At 35.8% G+C, this 25,607-nt stretch overlaps 1 protein-coding gene across 6 annotated transcripts in view; it reads right to left on the minus strand.

The window, feature by feature from the left end:
- The window catches only part of GPC5 (glypican 5), a 1,150,604-nt gene that overhangs the window by 523,518 nt on the left and 601,479 nt on the right, over positions 1–25,607 (minus strand). The window contains exon 8 of one of the 6 annotated variants that reach the window (XM_032496789.1): positions 5,565–6,627. The exons of the other annotated variants lie outside the window; for them this stretch is intronic. Within the exon in view, the coding sequence (XP_032352680.1) occupies positions 6,536–6,627 (92 nt within the window). The 3' untranslated portion in view covers positions 5,565–6,535. Of the gene's footprint in view, positions 1–5,564; positions 6,628–25,607 lie in introns of those variants that run through there. 6 annotated transcript variants of the gene reach the window in all.

Here is a 25,607-nt window from a genome sequence, read left to right on the forward strand (position 1 = left end):
TCTACATCAGTTGCTTTTTCTTGTGCTTGTCCTTTCTTCTCCGCAGCTCCTGACACACGTGCACAGTGGCAGTGTGAACATCTAAGCGGGAATGCAGTGTACGTATTAAAGGCAGTGGATTTGGCCTCAAACAGATTTGGATTTGAATCCTCGATTTGAAACACTCTCCCTACAGTAGGAGCAAGTTAATATTCATTTCTTTATTTGGGGCCAATACACTCCTAACTCAAAGGTTTATTTTAAAGATTAAATAATGAATATGAACCTAATAAATACAACACATTTTGCATAGTGCCTGACCATTCTTTTCTATTCGTCTTCTGAAATACCTTTAGGCATACCTCATTTCACTGCATTGGCAGATATTCTGTTTTTTCATAAATCGCAGGTTTGTGGCAACCCGGCATTGTCAGATGATGGTTAGCATTTTTTACCAGTGGAGTATTTTTTAAAGAAGGTATGCACATTGTCCTCTTGGACAGAATGTGATTGCACACTTAGTAGACTACAGGATAGTGTAAACATAACTTTTACACGACATGCACTGGGAGACAAAAACGTCAGCTGACTCACCTTACTGCGATGCTCGCTTCATTGCGCTGGTCTGGACCCAAATCCAAAATACCTCCAAGGTGCACCTGTACTAGGTACTGTTTACGTCCTGTCTTGTTAGACTTTCATTTTAGGCACTAAGCGTACACAACACTGAATTTCAAAACACACACACACACACATTTCACATCTGCCTATAGACTATAGCTCAGAAATATTTTAGCATACAAGAAAATGCATCGACATAACTTAATATCAAACTATATTGTAATATTGATTTATGCTGAAGGGCCATGCAATGTTATGACTCAATTTTCACATGCATTTTCAGTTCCTATCCTGGTTTTTAATTCGTGCCTTCCTGAATTATCCTTAATGCAGTACCAATCTCCACACATTTATAGCAAAGAGCCTTACTAGATGGCTAATGCTTCTCTGATTTAAGGTTTGGAATTTTCAATGATAATTATCGTAAGATTAACTTACTTTTTCTGATACCAGAACTCTTTGGATTTGTGCCCCTTTAGCTATCCATAATGACCCTCAAATACTTTTCTGCTCACTCTACAGCAGATGATGAGGAAATGGCCCTCAAGACCACATTGTTGGAGAAAGACCATTAGAAGAGAGCTCTAGCAGGCACACCAATGTTAGGTCAGAAAAAGTCTCATATATGCCCTCTGCTAACCCCTTTTTACACTTGAGCTTTACTTTTTCCTATTCTCTTCTCTAATGCGTCCTTGCATTACCATACCATCATGGGTATCCAAGGGCTACGACCGTGTGAATGAAAATACTGCAACCATATCAGTAAACAAAGAATGCTGAAACCAAGTCATCAGCCGCTGCTGCCACCCCCCGGTGAAAACAAGCCTGCAGCCTGGCCTCTGCAGCCACTCACAGTGGTGCACCCTGAGGGGACTCAGAACAAGAAAGGACAGGACACTGGCCTTAGATAGCTAGGTGCTTGTCAAAGGAATGAATACAATGAGCCCAAATGTTTGCTTCCTCTCATACACAGAGAAGCGCTAAATTCTTCAACTTAAGATGCCTGGTTTTCTTCAGATAACAAGCAATCTTTTATTACTCCAACAACCTGGTCTTTGTTGTAAAGCTCTTATATCCTAGCTCCTCCCCTACCTCTTTGGAGCAGCCCCTCAGAGCCATCTGAGAGGCTGACATCCCGGCTTGAGTCATCCCACCAGATAAAACTAACTCTCAACTTTTAGGCTGCGCATTTATTTCAGTCGACAAGAGCAAACTGATTTCTAAATGTGAAGGACACATTTCCAGCTACGAGCACTATGCAGTGTCTGAACGAGGATGCTGTTTTTCAGTAAGAAAAATGCAAAAGCATCGTATGGCAAGCTTGAGGCAGCGGGGTGAGTCTTGAACTTGGAACCATGGGATTTCTGGGCCCCTTTAATTTGCTCAGGGACTTAGGAGGCTTGTTTTAACTCCTTGTTTCCCTCACCTGCAAATAACAAATCCTCATATGTAGCCCACAGTGACAGGATGAGGATTAAACCTGTCTCTAGGCGGGAAAGCCCACCAGACACATCTCACGTTGCCTGGACCAACGATGCACTGCCTGGAGGTGGCTGAACACAGCTCCTCCTCCAGAGATATTGGTGATTTCCATCTCAACTGCACGGGATGAGGTGGGGGAATTCAGCCAAGTGCTTAACTCTCAGTTCTTTTTTTTTTTTTAATTGTAAAATGATCATTATCTCTACTTTACAGGGTTGTTATGAGGATAAATTGGCATAAAGAAGTAACGGTACTTAGATGGGCTCAATAAACCATAGTTACCTATAGATAAAGGCTGGGAAAGAGACTGAATGTAAGCATCTTGTTGCTGAAATATTTTCAGCCCCAATTAAGCCTCGATACTGAAAATCATTAGGTAAATATCCAGGTTTTTAAATTAAATTTGGCTTACAATTTATTTATTCTAGAGTCTAGCTTGCTGAATATAAAATTTTAATTTGAAGAATTAATATCTTAATAAAACTATAAAGCCATAAATATTCAAATGCTTCACATGTTGTTCATGGCCTAAGTAAATATTTATGATCAGAGTAGACATAATATGCCTGCATGGCGGCTACCTGGAATACGTACATTTAAATAATACATCTTAATGAGGATGTACCGTGGTGCTAACTGAACAGGGTGTGGCTGTCACTGTTTCTCCTGAACACCAATGGGTGGGAGAAGGTGAAACTGGAGCAGGGATGTCATAGTTAGAACTGTAGGGCTTTGTTCCCGGGATCTCACACACACACACACACGCACGCACGCGCACGCAGGTGGTCAGCAACTAACAGTGCATTAAACAAAGGCTGTCTAAAGACCACACTTAGCATGAAGTGTAAATGCAGTCAGTCCTCTGTATTTGCAAGTTCTGCATCTGCAAATTCAACCAACCCTAGATCAAAAATACATTTTAAAAATTCCAGGAAGCTCCAAAAAGTAGAACTTGAATTTGCTGTGCAGCTGGCAACTGCTTACATTGCACTTACATTGTATTAGGTACTACAAGCAAACTAGAGATGATTTAAAGTATGTGGGAGGCTGTGTACAGGTTCTGAGAAAATACTGTGCTATTTGACATGAAGACTTGGGCATCAGTAGATTTTGGTATCTTGAGGGGCTAGGGGGCTGGGTCCTAGAAGCAAGGAAGCAACTCCCTGCAGATACCAAAGGATGGCTGTCTTTCCCAATACTGACTAAGAACCTCATCATGAAAGTACTAATATTTCTCCAAAGCAGACATGCAGATGGCCAACAGGCACATGAAAGGATGCTCAACATCGCTAATTATTAGAGAAATGCAAATCAAAACTGCAGTGAGGTATTACCTCACACCTGTCAGAATGGCCACCACCCAAAAGTCTACAAATAATAAATGCTGGAGACGGTGTGGAGAAAAGGGAACCCTCCTACACTGCTAGTGGGAATGTAAACTGGTACAGCCATTATGGAAAACAGTATGGAGGTTCCTTAAAAAAACTAAAAATAGTTACCATATGATCCAGCAGTCCCACTCCTGGGCATATATTCAGAGAAAATTCTAACTGAAAAGACACATTCAACCCAATGTTCATAGCAGCGCTATTTGCAATAGCCAAGACATGGAAACAACCTAAATGTCTATTGACAGATGACTGGATAAAGAAGATGATGTAATATACACATGTGCACAATGGAATACTACTACTCAGCCATAAAACAGGAGTGAAATAATGCCATTTGCAGCAACAGAGATGGACCTAGAGATTATCGCGGTAAATGAAGTAGGTCAGAGAAAGATAAATATCCTATGAGATCATTTATATGTGGAATCTAATAAGAAGGATACAAATGAACTTATTTACAAAACAGAAACAGACCCACAGACATATGAAACAAATTTATGATTACCAAAGGGGAAAGGGGTAGGATAAATTAGGAGTTTGGTATTAGCAGATACATATTACTATATATAAAATAGATAAACAACAAGGACTACTGTATAGCACTGGGGACTATATTCAAAATCTTGCAATAACCTATAATGGAAAAAAATCTGAAAAAGAATAGATATGTACAACTGAATCCCTTTGCTGTACAACTCAAACACTGTGAATCAAATATACTTCAACAAATTTCAAAGAATATATATTTTAAAAGTACTAACGTAAGGAAATTGGCATTCTCCCTCCTTCCATCCTCCTGTTCTTCTTTCCTTTCACTCCTCTAATGAAGGTACATTAAATTTCTGCTTGAGTTTCTGCTATACGTTCATCATTGTGTTAAACATTGGAAATTCAAAAGGAAAGTCAGTCTCAACTTTAAGACACTCATGGTCTGGCAGGATGAACTAGATTAATAAAAATAGAGTGAATCATTGTTACCTGTGCGATTAAAAGCTAGATAGTCTACAAAGGGACCACAAAGGATGAAGCGGTTAATCTTCCTGGGCAGTAAAAAGCTCCCTAAACAGAAGGTAGGGGAGTATCACTCCCGTGCAGCAGAAGTGTCAGAAAGAGGAGCCTCTGGGGCAGGAGTGAACGAGGATCGCCCCTTCCATCCCTCTTAAAGGCCATCACCAGCTCCTCAGAGTTGCAGCAGTAGTCTGTCTACACAGCTGCTGCAGTAGCTCATTTAGCATGAGAATGAAATGGTTTGAAGCTCCCTTTCAGAGATTAAATACAACCATTCTCAAGACGGATTTTATCATGTTGATGGAATCCATAGTTAAAACACTCCCTCTTATCTATTATCCAATACAGGAAAATGTATTGTGTAGATCTTCCTTTACGGTTAGTTACATATATATCATAAAATAAACACAAGCTATTGTATCATGATACTCCAGATACTGAGTCCAGAATTTGTATTTTCAGTCATATAAGTGTAAATATGTTACTTTGAGTCCATCTTAAATGATGAACCAGGAAACTTAGTTACTTTTAACAGAAAAAGGAAGTGTATTATTTCAATATAGAAATGTGTAGGAAGATACAAAATTAATAGTATTCTTTAAACTTCTACAGGAGCACAATATTCAATATATTTTAATAAGTCCTCAATAAAATTTCATGATTATAGTGTCAGCTAAACTTATTTCTGGTTTCAAAAAATACTAATGGAAAATGTATGTGCTTGTCATGCAAACATAAAGTTATTTGTTGAAAAATATATTCTGCATTTCAGTAATCAGCAATCCCATGCCTGAACATAAAATAAAATTAATCTAGAATAAAAGCTTTTTTATCATTCCCAAGTCAACTAAAATTAATGAACACTATTCTCTCCTATAGACATCTAATTTTATAATTATCAAATGCTGCCACTAAAAACTATTTTTCCTCCACTTTCAAAATTAAAAATAAACTAATTGGTGAATTTTTTTTTATCATTTTTAAGATAATTAGGAAAAAGACATGTCAAGAAAGGGATGACCACTAAAATTATGCACTGTTACATTTACTTATTAAATCTATTCCATGACATTTTGAACAATTTCTTTAAACAATGAGCTCCCTATGTCTTTTTACTTTTTTGGCTTTTATTTTATATCATCATTGTCGTGCACTTAGTGACTATGACTGAAACAACTTAGCGAAAATCAAAGGTACAAAATAAATACGTACATAAAGGTTTTTTTCATTCTTTCTCTCTCTTTTCCTTCATTTTTTTGTCTCATTAGTTGCCATTTTTACTCCCAACTCTGACAATTAAGTGAGGGCTCGTTCAAAGCTGTGCTTTTAGCAAAGTAGTTCCTCCTATTGTATTTCTTTAAAGGTAATCAATTTGCGCCTCTTTTAGCTGTCAATAGGTCTTTTCAACCGCCTTTCTTTCCTTCTGCCGTCAGCAAATGATAACCTTTAGCGCTACAAGGAATCTACCTAAATTGACCCGAGGCTGCGCAGGGCGGTGGGAGCGGGGAGGAATCAGGCTTTGGTTCTTTTTTATGCTACCAGTAATTTTAAAGAGCCCTGTTCTCTCCAAGTAGAGCCTCCAGCAGCAATGATTAACTGATACGTTTACTTTCGTGAAGCTAAGGTGGGGGAGAGGAGAAAACTAGTGCCAAAGTGGGTACCCAGACCACAGTGTCAGTGAGTGGTTTAAAAACACTCGTGACATGTCTGCGGGAAAGGTAAATAAACAGAGTTGGCCACACCATTTGGTTAGAAAGAGAAAAAAAAATCTTGAGGGGAGTAAAGAAGACTATTTCACATTTAGTCATAATGTTCTTTACATGAGTAATTAAGTTTGAGAATATTGTACTGAACAACGATGATAGAAATTAATAGGTTCTAAATGAAGCATTTTCCTTTTATTCTCAACAGCTGTTCATTTTTACTTAGTGTGCACATCTATCCCCAAAAAGACAAAAGTAAAATTATTCTTTAGGAAATTAATCACATGCGTCTCATTATTTCAAACATAATGTTCTAAACCCCAGCTTCTTTCTAGATGGAGAATAATCTCTTCACTGCACCCGCCTCAGAATGTTGTCAACGAGGAGTGCAGTGCCACCTTCTGGCAGAGAGGGGGATCGCTTCTCCTTGTCCAGAGGGTTACCTGGAACATGGGGATCCAATTTTAGAAATGTCGTCATGTAAATAAACGGTATTCTCACGAATTTACTTCATTCGCCTTATTATAACAGCATGATTTGTTGAAACTTAGTCCACTGATAACATAATTTGATGTAAAGATAAGGTATTTTTTAGTTTCCTTTCAATAGTAAGCAAGTACTGTGTCAAACTCAACAAGCCTTGATTTTATGTTACATGATAGCAAATGAGTAATTTGTTTTTAAAAATGTACCAGGCAAAGGAATATAACTTTCAAGATGCAATAAACATGAGAGCCCACTCTCATTCTATTTTAATGGTGCATGGGTTACTTTATCTCGGTGTGGGTGTGACTTATGCACTTAAATACAGATTAAACGGATGATTTTCGTAATGCTGTGTGAACAATTTCAGAAGTACATTTTTATATAATTTGTGCATAATGATTTTCCATTGAAACATGCTTATAACTATATTACTTCAATCAGTCCTCATAAAAACCAATAAAGCCATTTATTACAGATGAGGAACTGAGCTCTGAATTGAGCTCTAAGTGGACAAGTCTCTAGATGATGCAGTGAATAGTGAATCAGAACTCAAATCCGGGATTCCTATTTCAATTTTGATATTTTCCACAAAGAAATACTTCACTGAATGTCTGAAAATTGTTCTGCACAAGAAACTAAAGCTTTATTTTTCTTAAGCTTTCCAAAGCATTCACATTTACTTCCCATGCCAAAAATATTCAACCAGGTTAACTACTAGCAAATATATTGTATTCAATTATAGCAACCTATACATTACATAATACATATCTCAGTAAAAATTTACCTATTATATATAATGTATGACATTGTATTACAAAAGCCTATATAATTGCTACTAACAGATTTAGAGAGACTGATAAAACTTTAACTCAGTTTTTCCTTGCATTTCTAGGATACTATACTCTATCCAGTGGTAATGGCAATACTTCTTTGAATATTCATATAATGTTAAGATTTTTACCAAATTTCACAGCTTATGGGCTAAAAATACCAAAATACTTATTAGGGATTCATACTCACAACTTCTTGATTTTAAATGATTAAAAATTATAAAATTTATATAAAAATTCAAAAGATAATTTTCTAAGGTGTTAGTATTAACTATATAGTTGTATAGAATATTATAATTACGTTATTATTTATATTATAAATACATTATTTTATAAAATCTACCAAAATCTTTTCTTTAAAAGGTCAATTTTCTAGCTATATTATCTTCAGAAGCAACTTTGTTAGGATCTGGGTTTTTGAAATATAACTTCCTTTGAGTCTCCTATTTTGCATTAATTTTTCAACAGTGTCTGATTACATTTAACCTTAGGTTAATATTTTATTACTGCTCAAAGCTCTGTTATTCTTTTTCTCTGAATAGTTCTCATTAATTGAATCACTATTAGCATTCAGAATTTATATATTTTTGAGCTGAAAAATATTAAGTTATAAAGTGAAAATAATACAGTGCTTGCTTTATTTATTCTTCAGAGTTCATGAGATCCTAATAATATTTGTGTCTTATCATTATTAGTAAACTAATTACATTGGTAATCAATCAGCATATCATAATTTGGTTACAGCATAGTAGTATAAGTTAACTGACAATGATATAGAATAATTTTCAAACTCAAAATGTGGGGCAAGTTGGAGTTATACTATTTCATGTTTTGTTTCTTTTTAAGCAGAGTTAAATTTATTTTATTAAACAGAAATCATCAGAAAATTTGCCAGTTTGATGAACTCAGTTAGATCTAAAGAGCCTTATTTTGTAAAGTTGTGAAAATAATGCATTTCTTATCATTGGGGTGAAGTTAGGCATTTATTTTTAAAATTTTTATTAATATGCTTTTGAATCAACATAAGTTAACAATTTTATTTCTTTCTCCAGAGAAGTGAGGCATGGTCCCTAGCTGTCCACAACGCTGTGAAAATACGTCTTACTAAGTTTAACAGAACTGATACTAATATTGCATGCTGTGGATAAGGTAAGTGATGCCTATTCTTACACTACCTTGGAGAGCGAAATTATTCTGCACTCACTTTCACACATAGTACCAACTTAAAAGGAAAAATGTCCATGCACTTACTAAGGAGACGATAAAATTGAATATTATGTTTTATCCCACCACTTCTGGCCGACTAAAGCTAATGAAGGATCAGGAATGTTGAATGAATCTGGCCTGCCAGACTCTTACTGGGCCAAACTAAGAACTCTATTCCAACCAAAGAACAATGGGATTTGATGCAACCAACTGTATACAGACCTATGGATTCATTCTGTCCTATTGCAAGTTTCCAATACTTAATTTATAAAATTACTATAAACGCCTCCTTTTTTTGAGCATAACAATGTTTAACTGTGGTTTATTAGGTGAATGCTTAAAAGTATTCAACATTAAGTTCAATTAACTTCACATTAATGTTTATAAACACATTATTAGCAAGTCTTAAATATTTAAATCAACCAATTTGAAGTACAGAAGGCTTGTTCTTAAAACGCTCTTTTGAGGAGACATGAAAAAAGTCTGTGGCTTGAGTCCAGGTCTCTAACACTCACTGTATCATCACTGCTGAAGTCACATGAGCCAACTTGAAGGTTGAGATTCCTTCCTGATCCTGCCAGATTCCTCACAGTGTGACCCAGGGCAAGAGCAGTAATAACCACCAACATGTCCTGCACTTGTAATGGGTACACAAGCAAGCAATGAAAAAAATCTTGATTTTTCACCATTAGCAAATTACTCAGTGGATGTCTTCATTGGTGTGTGTTCCCTTGCCTGGCATGTGAACAGACTTGATTTTGTAAATTTCTTTGTTTAGTTCTGGTGGCTTGATTGCATTAAAATCACTGTGTGTGCAGTTTCACATTGATTACCAGGAAAAGAGTAAACAAAGACATAATGTTTTAGAATCGGAAGGCACCTTAGAAATCATAGACACCCTCATAATAATATGTTAAACTAAGGTGATTTAAAAGCTCTCCCATTAAATATACCTAGAATGTGTAACAAAGATAACACAAAACTATTTTAAATGTATAGTTGAATTTTCAACAAAAAATAATCCCTAGGTTTCCTAAAAGAAGAAGGGATTTAAATCTAGGACAAGAAATGTTTAATCTATCACTAAGGCTGCCCTGGGTGTTGAGGATATGAGTGGAGGATAATTCTTGGCTACTTAAGGGCTCAGTTTTAATACAAAGACAGAAACTGAAGCCTTAAGTCTGAGGAGGAAGCAGGATGTGGAAAATAAAAACATTCCACAAGTCTTGGACCCTCAAGGAGCTGCATTAGCAAAGGTCTTTGAAAAATCCACCCACTGGCACATGGAGAAATCAAAAAGTTTTCTGTGTTCTCTTGGGCTCTGGAGAATTTTTTTCCCTGAGATTTTGAAGGAGAGTAAATCTTCAGCTAAGGCAGTTTTGATGTTCAAATTTATACTATATGTGTGTGTGTGTGTATATATATATATAAATGGGAGATTTCCCATGAAGTCTTGGAATAAGTTAACATAATCATTATGCACTGTCTCATACTGAAGGCATTCTCAAAGGAAAAAGAAAAGCCCAACCAAAGATGAGTTTGCAATAAAAATAATATACTACAAATACAAGACGGCACAAAAAGTGAAAAAGCAAGATCAGGGCCACAGAATGGGAGATAACAAAACGGTAATACGATAAACAATATAAAATAGGTTTCTTTACAATGAGTAAGATGGAAATTTTATAAATTATTTTAAAAATATAATATAATTTAAATTAATAGCATCAGTAGTTGGATTAAAACACCATATAAAGGCAGGGTCAAAGAGAAAATTAGTAAACTGAATAATAGACATGAGGAAATTATCCAGAATGTATCATGTTATTTTAAAAGATGATACTTCTCCTAGTGACTAAAATCATAAGATACCTACAAACAAATAACAAAGTATGTCTCTGACGTATATGAAAAACATCATAATACTTCATTGAAGACCACAAAGTTAGACCTAAGTAAGTGAAGAAATATACCATATTTATGTTTGGGGGAATTAATGTTATAAACAAATGGTATGACTCCGCAATTACTCTACAAATTAATTGCAATGCAAATAAAATTTCTCACACTGTTTCCTCATGTTTTGATCTTAAAATTCATATGTTATCCAAAATTGCCAATAATATTAAAAAAATAAGAATAGAGGATGAACCCTGTTATATATTATTTTTTTAAACCCAGTAATTTAAAAAGTATTATATTGGTGCAAGGTTAAATGGTTCAGCTAAAGAATGATATGCACTTAGAAGAGACTAATACATAATGAAAGAAAAGCTGTAAATCTGAAAGAAAATAATGGATAAATTAATGAGTGGTGCTGAGACCATGAACAGCTATAAGAAAAAAGAAAAAAAAAGGAATTCTATTTAATCACAGTCAAATACATTAATTCTAATTAGCTGAAAGATCTAATGTAAATATCATTTTTAGGGAAAATTTAATAAAACATAGAAGGACATTTTTATGACAGAGTAATGAAAAAATGTGACAAAGATATATGTCATGGAGGAAATGATTAATACATTTAAACTAACTTAAAACAAAAATCCATGTCTGAAAATAAAACCACATTTCTTTAAAAAAGATACTAAGAGATATGCCTCTGATCAGGAGTAAATATATTCAAGTCATGTAACACAAAATAATAGTATCCATAATACACAGTGAACTATAATAATTAGCAGAAAAATGAAAAATACATAAAGACAAGAGGTTGAAATATGAATAAACTTATGAGCTGATGCTCAACTTCAATACTATTTTTAAAAATGCAAAGCGACATAAAAACAAGATATCTTAAATCTATTTTAACTCATTTTGACAATTAATTCTGATAATATCAAATGATGTCCAAAATATGCAAATATTTGTTCCTGGTAGAAGTGTGAGTCAGCAGAAGCCCTCTGGATGGTAATTAAAGAACATTATACTCACTATAATCTACCTTAAACTTGCTGCAACATACATGGAAAAAGGGACATGTTCAAGAATTCCTTACAAAAGGGAAACTATGGAGGGAAATTTAGAACATTCAGGTTTATCTGAACACTATTGAGATAAAGGATCTTATAGCATACATATAGACAAGAATAAGTAACGAAAGCATAGTGTTGCAAGTGACATGTAAATAATGATAGCAATTACGTAAACTTCGAAAGAAAAATAGGTTTATGTATGTAGCATGGCTTATATGTAGTAAAAAAAAACATCAGCGTCACGGGAAAGATTTACAACTGCACATTAGAGGCTACTTCGTGAGAATACGAAGACAAGAAATGGAACTTCAGCTGTAGGTGCTGATTGTGCTTCTTAAAAAGCCAGAGAGAGAGAAAGCAACCTTGGAAGAAAAGAAATTAACATTAACTTCTATATACCCCAATTCTGGGTATTAAGTTATTTTCTGTGCTTTTTTTGTGTTTGAAGTATTTCATAGTTGAGATTTTGAAGACTAAGAGATGAAAGAAAGGACAAAAAAGGTTCTAAAGACCATCTTCTCATTTTAGAGAGAAGTAGATGAAGTTTAGAGAAGGAAGAATATGCCTGATTGTACAGCAAGAAAGAGGACAGTCTGGAACCAGAACCCAGGCCAGGAAAATGGCCCAGCTGTTTACAGAGTGGAATGCCATCTTTAGAGTGGTGGGCATTTTCTGTCTCCAAGTTTCAAATCACAGTTAGGGAACTGTCAGTCCCATAGATCAATGATCTAACGTGATGGTCTTTAAACTCTCTTCCAGGGAACACCCACTTTCTTCAAGGGGTTCCCTAACAGATTTGAATTTCATCCACAACTACCTACTCACCCATATAAAGGCAGACACTATGTTGGATATTTGGTAAACACTCCAGAGCCAAAAACAGGGATGTCAAACTCTCTCACATCCTTTCATGAGGTACTTCACGTCCCGCAAGACATAGTAAGTGATTATAAACCTGATTCCACTCCGTAAGGAATGAAAGAGGCTGAGAGGAAAGAAGTTTCAGGGAGGTTGCCATGTATATGCTTTAACAACCAAGACAACCAGCCAAATGTGTGGCAAGAGGCCCATCTATAGAGTGCAGAGCTTGAGGGATGTAGAAGTTAGTATTTTATTGATTCCTGAAAAGTCTAAAGGATAGAGTGGCACTGTTCACGAAAAATACAATGCAAACTATTATGCATTTGCAAATTTCCAGTAGTCAGTTTTTTTAAATTTAAAAACACAAGTGAAATGTTCAAAATTTATTTCATCCAATACTTTTTTAAAATATTGTCATTTTAACATGTGGTGATTGTTAATGAAGTGTTTTACATTATGTTTTCCATTCTAAGTTTACACAAATTGACGTGTGTGGATTTTACACTTGCAGACTCCCTCACTGTACACTAGCTACCTCTGAGGTGCTCAGCAGCATGTAGCTAGTGGCTGACGTGTTGGACAACACAGGGTTAAACAGAAGATTCTTCAGTGTGCCTGGAAAAGGTAAAATGGACTGGTTGGAAATTAACTGCACTTCTAACAGTGAAAGACAAAAATGTGTGTCTTCCTAAAATTAGATGTGAACCCTGCAGAAGGGAGGTTTGGGGTCTTCCTAAAAGGGATCCCTTTTAGGGATCTTGCTTAGAGTTTGAAAGTATGATTTATCTCATCAGAAGTGAAGGCCATGTGCAGCCCACAGAAAAGAAGCACTGCTTAAGTCAAGGGAGACAGAACTCTCCCTTGGAAATGTTTGGAAATTTCAAGGAAGGGCAAAAACTTCTACGCAATGGGATTCTGTGGTGCCAGGACACACTGTCCCCAGCTGATACCTACTACCCTCTGGCTTCTGATCCAACTCTGGGAGGACCCAGAGTGTGTGCCAAGGGAGTGGAAGAGCTGGCGGATGTAACTAAGAAGAAAAAGAGACTGACCTCCCTCTTGTATTCCTACCTCAGGCTACCAGCGTGGGTCAGGGTCCCCGGTGGGAGAGGAAGAGGCTTACACTGGAGCAGAGTTTGGGTCTTGACTGCCAAACTAGCCAGGCATTATTGATTTTAGGCTGGACTAGAATTTTAATGCCCAAATAAAATTCTCCTTGTTTATTATCTAAATGTGTCTGGGAAGTCTATGAGGAAGAACACGTTCAGAAAGAATATTTAATGAGAAGGGGCAAGAAAGAATAAAGTTGGTATCTCCTTATACTCTACCAGTTTCCCTCTGTTCAACAGATCAATCTTACCTATATCGAAATTGTAATAAAAATTAAAGTACACATATGTGTGTCATAAAATGAACATTAACACTTTGGTGACGCATTAACTGCTTCCAGGGATGTACCCTGTCACTGAAGCTATTGGCTCTTCTGCCATCTTTGTTTCAATGGTGAGCACCGTGAAGTTACAAAGGTGGGTGTTCAGTTGTTATCATTTACAATTATGAATAGCAATCAGGATTTTCCTAAACACTGCAAAGCGCCCCAAATTTCATGATTATTTTATTAATAAAAATATATCTGTTAGCTAGAATATTGGCATTACTCCTAATTTGAAAATGTTATGTTGACATAAATTGACTCATGATGCTTATCAGATGACTTTATAAGTAAATATTAAAGTTTTGAATGTAGTAATTCAATTTGTATTAATAAAACATTGCCTTTTCAGTTTACAAGTGGGGTTACTTTTTAATTATTGTGTATGTTTTAAACAGTCTTTTGAAAAATCACTATTCTATATCACTGGACTAACATAGTAAGCTTTTCAAATTGGGTCTGGGCAACTAATGTATCACTGGGTTACTTTCTCCCACTGCCTTCAAAGTTTGAATAGAATCATTATAATACAGCTGTAAGAAAGTGATAATTAGGGAAGTCAACCTCTTTCCAAATTAATTCTATAATATACTTCAAAACTATTAGCTTTGAATTTTTCTTTTCTTTTGGACTACTCATCTCCCAGCCTTATCTGAAATGTTAAATGCCTACTGTATTGTAGGAAAAATCCACGTTTCTTAACTTATTCTGCAAAATTAGCTCTTAACAGTCTCATCTTTCACAAACAAAACTTAATACCTTTATTTCTAGTCTTTAATTTTCAGTACAAATCTTCTTTCCCATATATCTCATCTCCTTATTCACTATTTCCCAAATGTTCTATTCAAGTTCTTATCACTCACCTTGTTTTAGGCAGGACATCGTTCTATTTCAGTGTAATCCATTGACTTAATAAGGCCCACTTCGTGTTTATTTTCCCCATTTGGCCTCCCTCTAAACTCTACTAGTACAAGCTCACATTTCAGAGAAACAATGGGGTACACTATATAAGCGCCAAGCTTTGGAATGAGTGAGGGGCATCTGAGTTCCATCTCTAGTAGGACATCTATTAGTTGTGTTTTCCTGGTCAAGTGATTTTTGGGGCTTCATTTAAAAAAATCTTCTAACTTTAAAATCCTAATAATACACCTATCATTATCACTTACACAATATACATATATACATTTAACATATACATACTTTAAACAATTACTTCAGCAAAATTACCCTATGTTAAGAAAAAATCTCTTACAGCACTTAGCATGGGACGCAGCAATGATTTATGCATTCAAAACATTAATTATCCACCACATCAAGAGGGAAATTGTATTTATTTTTTGTTTGCTTGATTGAATTCATTCATTAGCCAAATTTTCCCCAAACGCAAAACACTTTCTGAGCATAAATTAAAAGCTCTGGTACCTGGTCTGAGTTTATTTTAATTCAGCAATAAGAAATTATGGGTTGTGGAGTCTCATTTTTAACACTTTTTTAAAGTTCATCTTAGAAATACCATGTCGCCACTTTTTATTTTTATTCTCCCTAACCAGGATTTACTTCAGAAACCTTTAAAAGCTAATTAGTTATTGGTAGACGTAGGGGAGTCAGCAGCACACATCCAGGCTATCTGTGACGGGTGGGGATGAATTATATTTTTTGACAACTGATGTTCAGAGAGGTCATGAGTTTAAGACAATTCATATCTAGTTTTAGTAGCTGAAGGAATCCAGCGTTTTACATGCACTTTTCCCCTAATTCTATAAGCAATACCTCCTCACTGTGGACAATTAGAAAACAGAGTTAAGAAAGTTAAAATCACTCATGACCATAATACCTAAAGAAAACCACTGTTAACCTTTGGGGAATTGACTTCTGCTCTTTATTTATGTAAATACTCACATGTTCACAAGAAAATTGGATTCAAATTATTGATAAAATGGAGTTCGCATTTTCTTTCATTTGATTAATTATTATTTTCCCATGTCTTAAAATATAATTTTAAAGGTTACATAATTTCTTGACCTGCAACCCAACAGCTGGAGATGAGATTTTTTTAAAGAGTCAGTTGCAACTTTAGCATTAATCACAAGGATTTAACCTTGCTGCAAGGATCAGGTTAAGTGTGGGGCCTTGAAAGCCAAGTCTGTTGTTTTCAGTTGTAAGCAGGGGTCTCTGAAACACCACATGGGAAAAAGCCAACTGTCAATTTGGAAGAACTTCCTTGGACACTGAAAAATAAGTCTCCAGTTTGTTTGAGACACAATACCCATTTGGGCATATCTGTTACAGCAGTTTATGCCACCCCAAGTGAAAGAGGGTAGAACCAGTAAAAGCCCAGTTTATGATTCAAATCTAGGCCCAGACTTTCCCCTTTTGTCCCCAGTAAAATCTGTAATAAAGTATATTTATAAAATTTTGTTTAAATTTAGGCTTATAATATCTTTCCTCATCTAGTTTCCCTTTAAGGTTTCAAATTTTAACATTTATCCCTTTAATCTGTATAAATATGAATTTACCATTAAAAATATTCAATCTTCCCATGGGCCAGAAGGGAAAATACTATGACCACAAAAATCATCAGAGTCAAATTTTTAAAAGTATACAATAAATCTGAAAAAAAAATAAATATCACTAGGCCCTGAATACTTTTTCTCTTGGAGGCTAGATTTGTCTGGATAATGTTATAGTAGGAAAAATACATTCTCTAGCTAGTCATAGATATTCTACAAAAACGATGAGCAAATATTGTGATAAAAGAGAATTAGAGATTTTTTTTGTCTTCTGTGGTTCGATTATCAATGGTTGGATTACTGATCTGAAAATGTGGGTGGGCAGATCATGGTGCTCCATCAGGCAAAAGACTAGCTGTGTGACCCAACATTAGGACACATTCAGTGGGTCAGTTCACATGCCGTAAGTACCCGGAAGAAGCAAAGCCATGAGGACACGCATCCCCTTAGACATCTGCATTCAGCTGGGTCCCCTGTCAAAGAGAGTAGAGGATCCCAGCTTGTTCAGAAATGGTTCCAGTTTCACTGTCTTCAGAAGACCAAGATATTATTAGCCCTTCTCACTTTTTTTTTCCTTTCCCTTTGTATTGAAACATTTTTTGAATGGTGGAGAATATACAGATGCTCTTGTTTTTCCCCAGAGCTCATTCAGGAATCTTGGCCCCAAAATGTCACATCACTTTTCATTTAACTTCCAGAGAAAATCTTAATTACTCATGGCACAGGGAGAAAAAGATATTAACAAACAAGTGTAGTCATTTGACCAAAATAAATTTCAGGCTTCATGTAAAACTGAACTAGTCTGTGGTAGACAGCTTTCTTTTTCTCTCTCTCTTTTTTTTTTTTTTTTTAGTTTCTATTTTTTTTTTGGGGGGGGGAGGTAATTAGGTTTACTTACTTATTTTATTTTTAGGGGGGTTGCTGGGGATGGAACCCAGGACCTTGTGTATGCTATGCATGCACTCTATCACTTGAGCTATATCCTCCCCCCTGAGAGCTTTCTTAAAGACAGAAGAAGCTAGTCTGTTTTGAAAGAAAACCTTAAAATCCTTACGCCAGCAGCAGTGTAGAATTAAAATGCAAATTAATGCATGTTAATTCAGGAATTAGCAACTGTTGAGATGTATTAACATATTTCAAAGGAGATCTGACATACCCATAATATATATCATGGATAAAATATATTAACCATAGGTTACTGAAAGTATTAACTCTAGAAATTGATAAATCACAAATTACTATATTGCTAGTATATATGTATATGTATGTGCTTATGTGTGTGTAGTGAACTTGTGGCATGAATATATACATAAAATACACATATATACATAAAGTATATGAATATAGACAAATACATAAATATAAATAAATAAATTATGGGCCACAAGCTTAATACAATAAGAGGCAAATTCAAGTGGCAAATATCTCCAGTTTTCTATGCATTCTCAGTGGAACATTATGAACAACTTTTTAAATAAAGAAAACTCATTTCCACAACTGCTGACATGCTTTTCAGGATTTTTGTTTGGCTCCTGCCAATCTGAATCCCTCGACTGGAATAAACGCAGAGCCATCTGTTCTGACGCGGCTGTTGTGACAGTTCTAGGCTCACTGAAGCAATTGTTTCCATTACCCTCAGTCCTCATGTTACGCTTCACTTTGCAGCCTCCCTACTGAATTAATTGAGCCTAACTGTATCAGGGATGTAATCAGATTAAGATCTTGGTAAAAATTCTATGTGCCAAGATCGCTTAACCCTTTCAGCTCCAAGCTTCCAAAAATGTGAATTGGTGGTTTGAACTTTTTAATGCCATTCCTAACAATTTCCTCCATCATAAACAAATGAGTTCAGTATATAGAGTTTGGGGGTCTCTTTCATAATACTAAACATCATGTAATCTTAATGCTTAAATTGAGAGAAAAGTAGGGGGCAAATCAGAGTGTACTGAAACCAATTTTTGTTGAGCTTTGTTAATTCAAATAAATTAAATGGTGATGTGGACATGACTTAGTGACTAGTCTTTTTCAGGTAGTAAGTATGGTTTAAAATAGGAGGCTGAGTTCAGGCATGTATTCAGAGTTAACATGTAGAGATCATGAAGAGTGTCATGAAGAAATATGTCATGTAGAGATTTAAAAAAAAAGCAGGAAGTAAAAATGATTTTGCTGGCATAATACTGAAGCTTCTGGGCTGCAATAGACCATTTTGACTGAAGATTGTGCATATCTGATCCAAATAAATTAATGGTAACTTGAGTATGTTTCCATAAAACGTAATAATGGAGAACACAAATAACACCCTAGCAGCTCATTCTGTTATTAATTCAAGTTTAGAGGTTTTACAAGATGACAGAATATAAAAAGGGTAAAAAACAATGCTTAAATAGGCCAAGATTTCAGTAATTTATGCATTTATAAGAATATAAACATTACATGAAGATAAGGTCTTTCAAAGATATGTTCTCCATAAAGATTGGTTAATCATCAAAACAGTAAATTAAATGAGATGGGATATGCTAAAGCATCACTGAAGATAGAAACCACACATCTTAAGTTATTATCATTATATTAACAAGGAAGGTGAATAAGCCCAGCCAGGATGATAAAAGTCAGGTGAGAAGACAATGCTCAGGCAGCCAGAGATAATGCTGACTTAGGAGTCGAGAACCAAGAAGTAACAATGATGGATACTTGAGATGCCATGCAAAAGCCAGGAAGTTGGTGGTTTTCTTAAGCTTAGGAGTCTATAAGCCGAGATAGTAATTTAGATGGAAAACAACAAGCTGGTGACAAGACATATCCCAAATACAAAAAGACAGAGCAAATTGAAAAAAAAAAAAAATGGAGATCTTGAAAGATGGGAGGTGATTCCTTCCTTTTTTTTTTTTTTTTAAAACCACTGTAGCCATAATGGCTGAACAAGGCAGTACCTGGAGTCATCAGTTAATAAGAAATGAAGGGATGACTAAACCAGAAATAAGTCAATGAGGAAGCTACTTATAGATAGAGATACATGTAAAGAAGTAGTGCATAGCTAAATTTCCAGTAAAGGTAAAGTGGAAGTAAAATTGTGCCTAACAGTTTGCAGGATATTAGTAAACCAGGTCCTGAGAAGGGAATGAAAGAGACGGAAGAGAGGGCACCACTGGGCTGAGGTCTCTGCATTTGGCTGGGTGGTTAGAAGGAGGTTGGAAAAATGGGGGCAGGAAGAGGACATCCCAGGAGCGGTAGGAGGCAAGATAGAGAAAAATGAGCCAAAGGAAAATCAGAATCCAAAGTTTTCGTGTCTTGGGTAAAACTCCATTTTTTTTAAACAAGTAGTAACTATTGATTGCTCAAAGATAAAGAGCACCGCCTCCTAGGCTGGTGAAGAAGTTGAGTCTTTCCTAAGGTAGAGAGCTGAGTGCCTACTGTAAGGAGCACAGAGACAAAGCGAAGAGCACTCTGTGTTTCTGGTTCTTGTCTAGGCTTCAGTGCCTGGAGATATGAATGCTGCACTGACAAAAGCAGTCTTGAGACCAGAGGGCAAGATTGATGCATTTTATCCGCAGACAGCCTTTGCATACAATGGAGGTTCTCAAAGTTTGATCCCTGGACCAAGGAGCCTCAGCCTATCTGAGCAGTGGTTGGAAATGCCGAGTCATTGGTCCCACCCTAGACTGACTGATTCAGAAATCTGGTGCTTCCAAGGTGCACTATCTGAGATTCCAGAAAATGATGAGACACAGCTTTGAAAAGAACTATTAGATTGGTAATCTGATCTTGCATTTAGCCTCTAAAGAGATATATTTGCCTGGTTGCAAAGAGATTTGTTTTCTCTGCTTTGAGGAATCTACATGTTAGCAAATGCAATAGTTATGTTGCACACTTGCTAATATAAAAAGACTTCTAATGAGAATTGCTTACAGTGTTACAGTTAATAAAGAACCAGATAGGTTAAAGAGAAACTCTTTTTGAGTTTAAAAAAAAAAAAAAAAAACTCAACTAAAAGGAAATGGAGTTTGCTAAAGCATAAGGTACTAAGCACACAAGCTCCATCTAGTGGCCTTTGTACCAAGAGCTCAGTCAAGGTTTGTAAAGGGGGTCCAAGCCAACTGTGGAACCACAGACATCAACACAAGTGATACAGCACTTAGACACCTGGACTGCAGCATATGGACATCATCAAAATGTCATAGCCTTTTAGGCAAAACAATCGTCAAGTTTGTTAGGACCTCTCCTGAATTTCAAAATTATCAGAATCTGAAAAGGAAGAAAGCATTTACTGAGTTCCGATCATATGGCAAACCCTACGTGAGATGCTTTTATGTATTTGTAGACATATGATATGTGATGGAGATAGAGACAGAGTAGAGACAGAGAAAGAGATAAAGAGATTGAGATAGAGACACAGACATACAGGGTGGCCATTAAACCTGGAAACGTAGGTGAATACATACATGCTTTACTAATATTACAACACAGAAAAATATAAAATCATCTGTGGTTCCAGAATATGCCACTGGAACAAAAGGTCAGGAGGGACTTTCTTCACAGTCACACAGCGTGTTATTCCTATGGGACCCTTACATATAATTAGAGTCAAACTACTGTTACTATGACTACTAGTGTGTTTCTAATATTATTGGCAGGCATAATCAAATTAAAATAATTGAATAAATTTTTCTCCCTTTAAAAAAGAAAACCTTAGAACAATTAGAGGTTTTTTTTAATATAGAGGAAAAGAACAAGAAAGAATCTTAATTGCTTTACAATTGTTTAATAACGTAGCACTGAACTACTGAAAAGGGGAGAATTAGTTTCAGATCTCATGCTTCACACTTTGGGTTTCAATGACACTAAAACAGCACTGAGCGAGCCTTTCTAAACAACATATAGGATAGTATCTCTTTCAAGAATGAGAAGAGCTATCTTTTTAAAAAAGGCTCTTTCTTTTTCAGAAAATATTTTCAAGGTGACATGTCAGTTAAATGAAAGGAGTATTAGACTAACAAGGGAGACATAAAATTTATTATGACTATAAAAATATGAAAAATTTCACATCCACTAAGAGACACCCTCTTCTTTTTTTACCACCTTGTTTTGTCCCCTAGAATGCTTTGAAGAATGATTCTACTTCTTAGATCTCCCAAAACTGAATTAAAGTTTCATCCAAGAGTCAATTCAAAGGTCACGTCTGGTCTAGGTGAGATCAAGACGGTACAGTAGGAAGACTCTGAGCTCATCTCCTCACACAAACACATCAAACCTGCAACTACATAAGGGGCAACTTTCTCTGAAAATGACCTAAAAACTAGCATAACAGCTCTTCTACAAACAAGGATACAAAGAAAGAACCACATGGAATCTGATGGGAGAGGAGGAGAAGCAATTTAGCTGGGACCCATGTCCCCAGGTGGTGACCCAGAATAGCAGCGAGATTCACAGGCTCGGGGATGCTCCCTAAGGAGCGAGGGGTTTGAGAACCAAATTGGCCACCCCAGCTCTGAGGCCTGGTACTGGAAAAATGAGCCCCCTTAGCTAATTATGAAAAACAATTAAGCTTACCAGAGGGCAATAGGAAACCAAGACTATGCTCTTGAAGGGAATGCACAGACTTGTTCTCTTCCAATCTGAGTGCAAAGCAGCACATACGAAAGTGCCTGGTGATCTGGCCAGTGTGCCAGAACTACCCCAGTGCACTCCCCAACCTGTGCTGGGCTCCAACTCCAGCCTCTCCAGCCCCAGCACCACCCCTCACCAAGGCAGCAACTGCCATCACTCCATGAGAGAGGCTGCTGCACATGCCAGGCTCTGGCTCCATCCTCTTCAGCCCAACCCCATCTCTCACCAACGTGGCAACCACCAGTGCACCATGGAAGAAACCATGGACAGCAAGGCTCTCGTCAGATCCAGCTCTCCGATCAAAGCCACTGGGCACACGCAGATTGCACAGGGATACCTCACACAAGGACATGCTCATATCAGACAAAATGGAATTTAAAACAAAATCTATAACAAAAGAAAAAGAAGTGCACTATATAATGATCAAGTGGTCAATGTAAATTGGTACAGCTGCTGTGAAAAACAGTATGGAGTTTCCTCAAAAAATGTTTGAAAATAGAACTGCCATATGATCCAGCAAGTCCATTCCTGGGTATTTATCCAAACCAACAAACCAGCAACACCAATTCAAAAAAATATATATGAACCTCAATTTTCATAGCAGCACTGTTCACAATAACCAAGGTATGGAAGCAACCTAAATGTTCATCAACAGATGAATGGATAAAGAAGATGTGGTGTGTATATAAAATAGAATATTACTTACTCTTTGCTATTTGCAACAAAATGAACGGAGCTGGAAGTTATTATACATTGTAAAATAAGTCAGACAAAGGAACACAAGTGCTGTATGTTTTCACTTATATGTGGAATCTAAGAAACAAAACAAATGAACAAATACAAGATAGAAACAGGATCACAGATACAGAGAACAAGCTAGTGGTTACCTGTGGGGACAGAGGTAATTGCACAGGTGAAACTGGTGACTGGGATTAAGAGGTACAAACTATAAGTTACGAGGATGTAATATAGAGCACAATGAATACAGTCAATATTTTATAAAAACATTGTATGGTGTATAATCTATAAAAATACCGAATCACTATGTTGTACGACTGAAACTAATATAACATTGCGAGTCAACTATACATCAATAAAAATAATACAAAGTTTATGTTTGTTTGCTACTTTCAGTAATGTAAACCATCGCATGATTTTACATACCCTTTTAAATTCTTCATTTGAGAATTCATACCCTAGACATTCTATGGTTGTGATTTCTATATTCTCCTTTAGGATAGTCTTCTTCATGTATGTTAACATTAATTATACAACTCAACAAGCTCCCATTACTCTAAACTCAAAATCCTGCTCTTTTTCCAAAGCCACTCCCTATTCCACAAACACAAAGGCACATCCCTTCTCATTTATCCATCCATCCATCTATCCATCCATCCATCCACCCACCCCTCTATCCATTCTTCCTTTCATAGAGCAAAAGGGAAAAAGGAGGAGACTAAGTAGAGACGGAGGCAGGTATGATAATCTTGTGGAACAAAGGTGAAGATGTTCTCAAGTGATGGGACGGTAGTTGGAGTGTTAGTGTCATGATAAAAGATTTGAAAAGAATAGATTTTACACAGATTCTATGCAGCAGAGTCTACACAGTTCACAAGGGGCACTGGCTTGGGAGGTTATCTTAAAAACTATTTCCTATATTATGATATGGCTCCAAAAATTAAGATTAGGTGACTTTAGAAGATTTCTTAAATTTTATAATTTGAAAATGTTTACCACTGTCTCTCCTACTACATGTGAATCCCATTCCTTCTCATTCTACTGCCAAGGAAAATAGAGAAAACCAATTTATCAATAGACATCGCTAACTCTGATTTTGGAAAATAAACTGCTTCTGGTAGCAACTGAGACGTGTGAGTTGTGGGAAAGCTGGTAGTTGAGTATTCAATATAAGAAGAAAACTTTGCTTTGTGGATATAAGAAGCAAAATCTTGGAAGAAATATAATTAAAACAATCAGAAAATAAATCCCTGATAATATGCTTACATCAATACTCAGCACCACCATTTAGATAATTCTATGCACAAATTTTACAGGGCATTAGAAATTCAAAATAGAAGATCTTATACACATAATTTAAATATAAACAGTGAAACTAAAGCAACCAGTCATTTAAGGGGGGGAAAAAAGATTGTTTTCAAAGATCTACCTATATTTTGAAATAAAAAATACTCCTTTCAATATGTTGAGTTTACCAAATGGCAAATTCAAAACATTACAAAATGTCTATATTCATTTTCCTAGAAACATTCTTACAGGTAGAAGACTTATTTGAAAAATTTTCCTGATGTTATCTACATTGTAATATTTTATGCTAATGACTATGACAGATAAATGGATCATTAAAATTGTACATATATATATTTTATTGATGTACAGTCAGTTTATAATGTGTCAATCTGGTGTACAGCATAATAGTTAAGTCATACATATACACACATATATTCGTTTTCATATTCTTTTTCATTATAGGTTACTACAAGATATTGAATATAGTTCCTTATGCTATACAGTATAAACTTGTTTATTTTAAATGAATTTTTTAATTAAGAAAAAAATTTCTAACCAAGTTTGTAAGCCAACCTTCAAAAATGCTGAACAATATACGCTTAAATAGCAGACTACCACACCCATAGCCTAAATCAAATAAGTGAACTGAATGTAGTTTTAAATAAAAAGCTTTGGATTTTTTTTCCACTAATGAGTGATGCTATTTCAAATTATAAAATAAAATTGCCTCTTTTCTTTACAATTGTTACTTGATGACTCTTACCTAAGTCTTACATGTGACTATCTCCTGGGGGAAAAAAGACACCCCTAAAATAGCCAGATTGAGAATTTTACATTTCTCTTCACATCCTACAAACTTCATAAGAAAAAAGGATGCAAACAAGAACTTCAGGCTAATACTGAATGGAAGGTAAAGAGTTTAAAGTTTGCTCCATATTTAAAGGCTTCTAGTTTTCAAAGTTCATTTTCATAGTACTAGTGTGTTGTCTTAATGATTTCTCTTTTTGTTCTCTTTTAGTTATTTCTTATACTACTATTTTTTTAAATAAAAGGTAGACTGGGACAAAAAAAAAGATTTTTGCATAAGGGAAATATGTCATTGAAGAATGCAAATTTTTAAACCTCAAAGATATTTAAACATAATTTTAGAGGTTAGATAGTAGATTCTCTTAAAACAGATACTGTAGATACATAAGGGAAAGGGTCACTTGAATGCTCCACTAGGGGGCAGAGATTGCAGACATTGGCAAAACTCGTTCATCCAGCTGGTAGAGCTATTAGTTCTAATGACTCCTGATCAGGACCATGATTGGTGAGAAGCAAATATAGCTGCCTGGAAATGCAAACCTGTTGGATTAACCTTGACCATCACCAGGTGACAGCTACCCAGCTACCCACCCTTAGTCTGCCCTCACAGAGTGAGAGACTATGAAATCATCCAAAGTTGGGACTTCTTTCTTGAATCTACCTAATGATGTGATATGATGTGAC

The sequence above is a fragment of the Camelus ferus genome, chromosome 14, assembly GCF_009834535.1.
Source record: "Camelus ferus isolate YT-003-E chromosome 14, BCGSAC_Cfer_1.0, whole genome shotgun sequence".
Taxonomy (NCBI): domain Eukaryota; kingdom Metazoa; phylum Chordata; class Mammalia; order Artiodactyla; family Camelidae; genus Camelus; species Camelus ferus.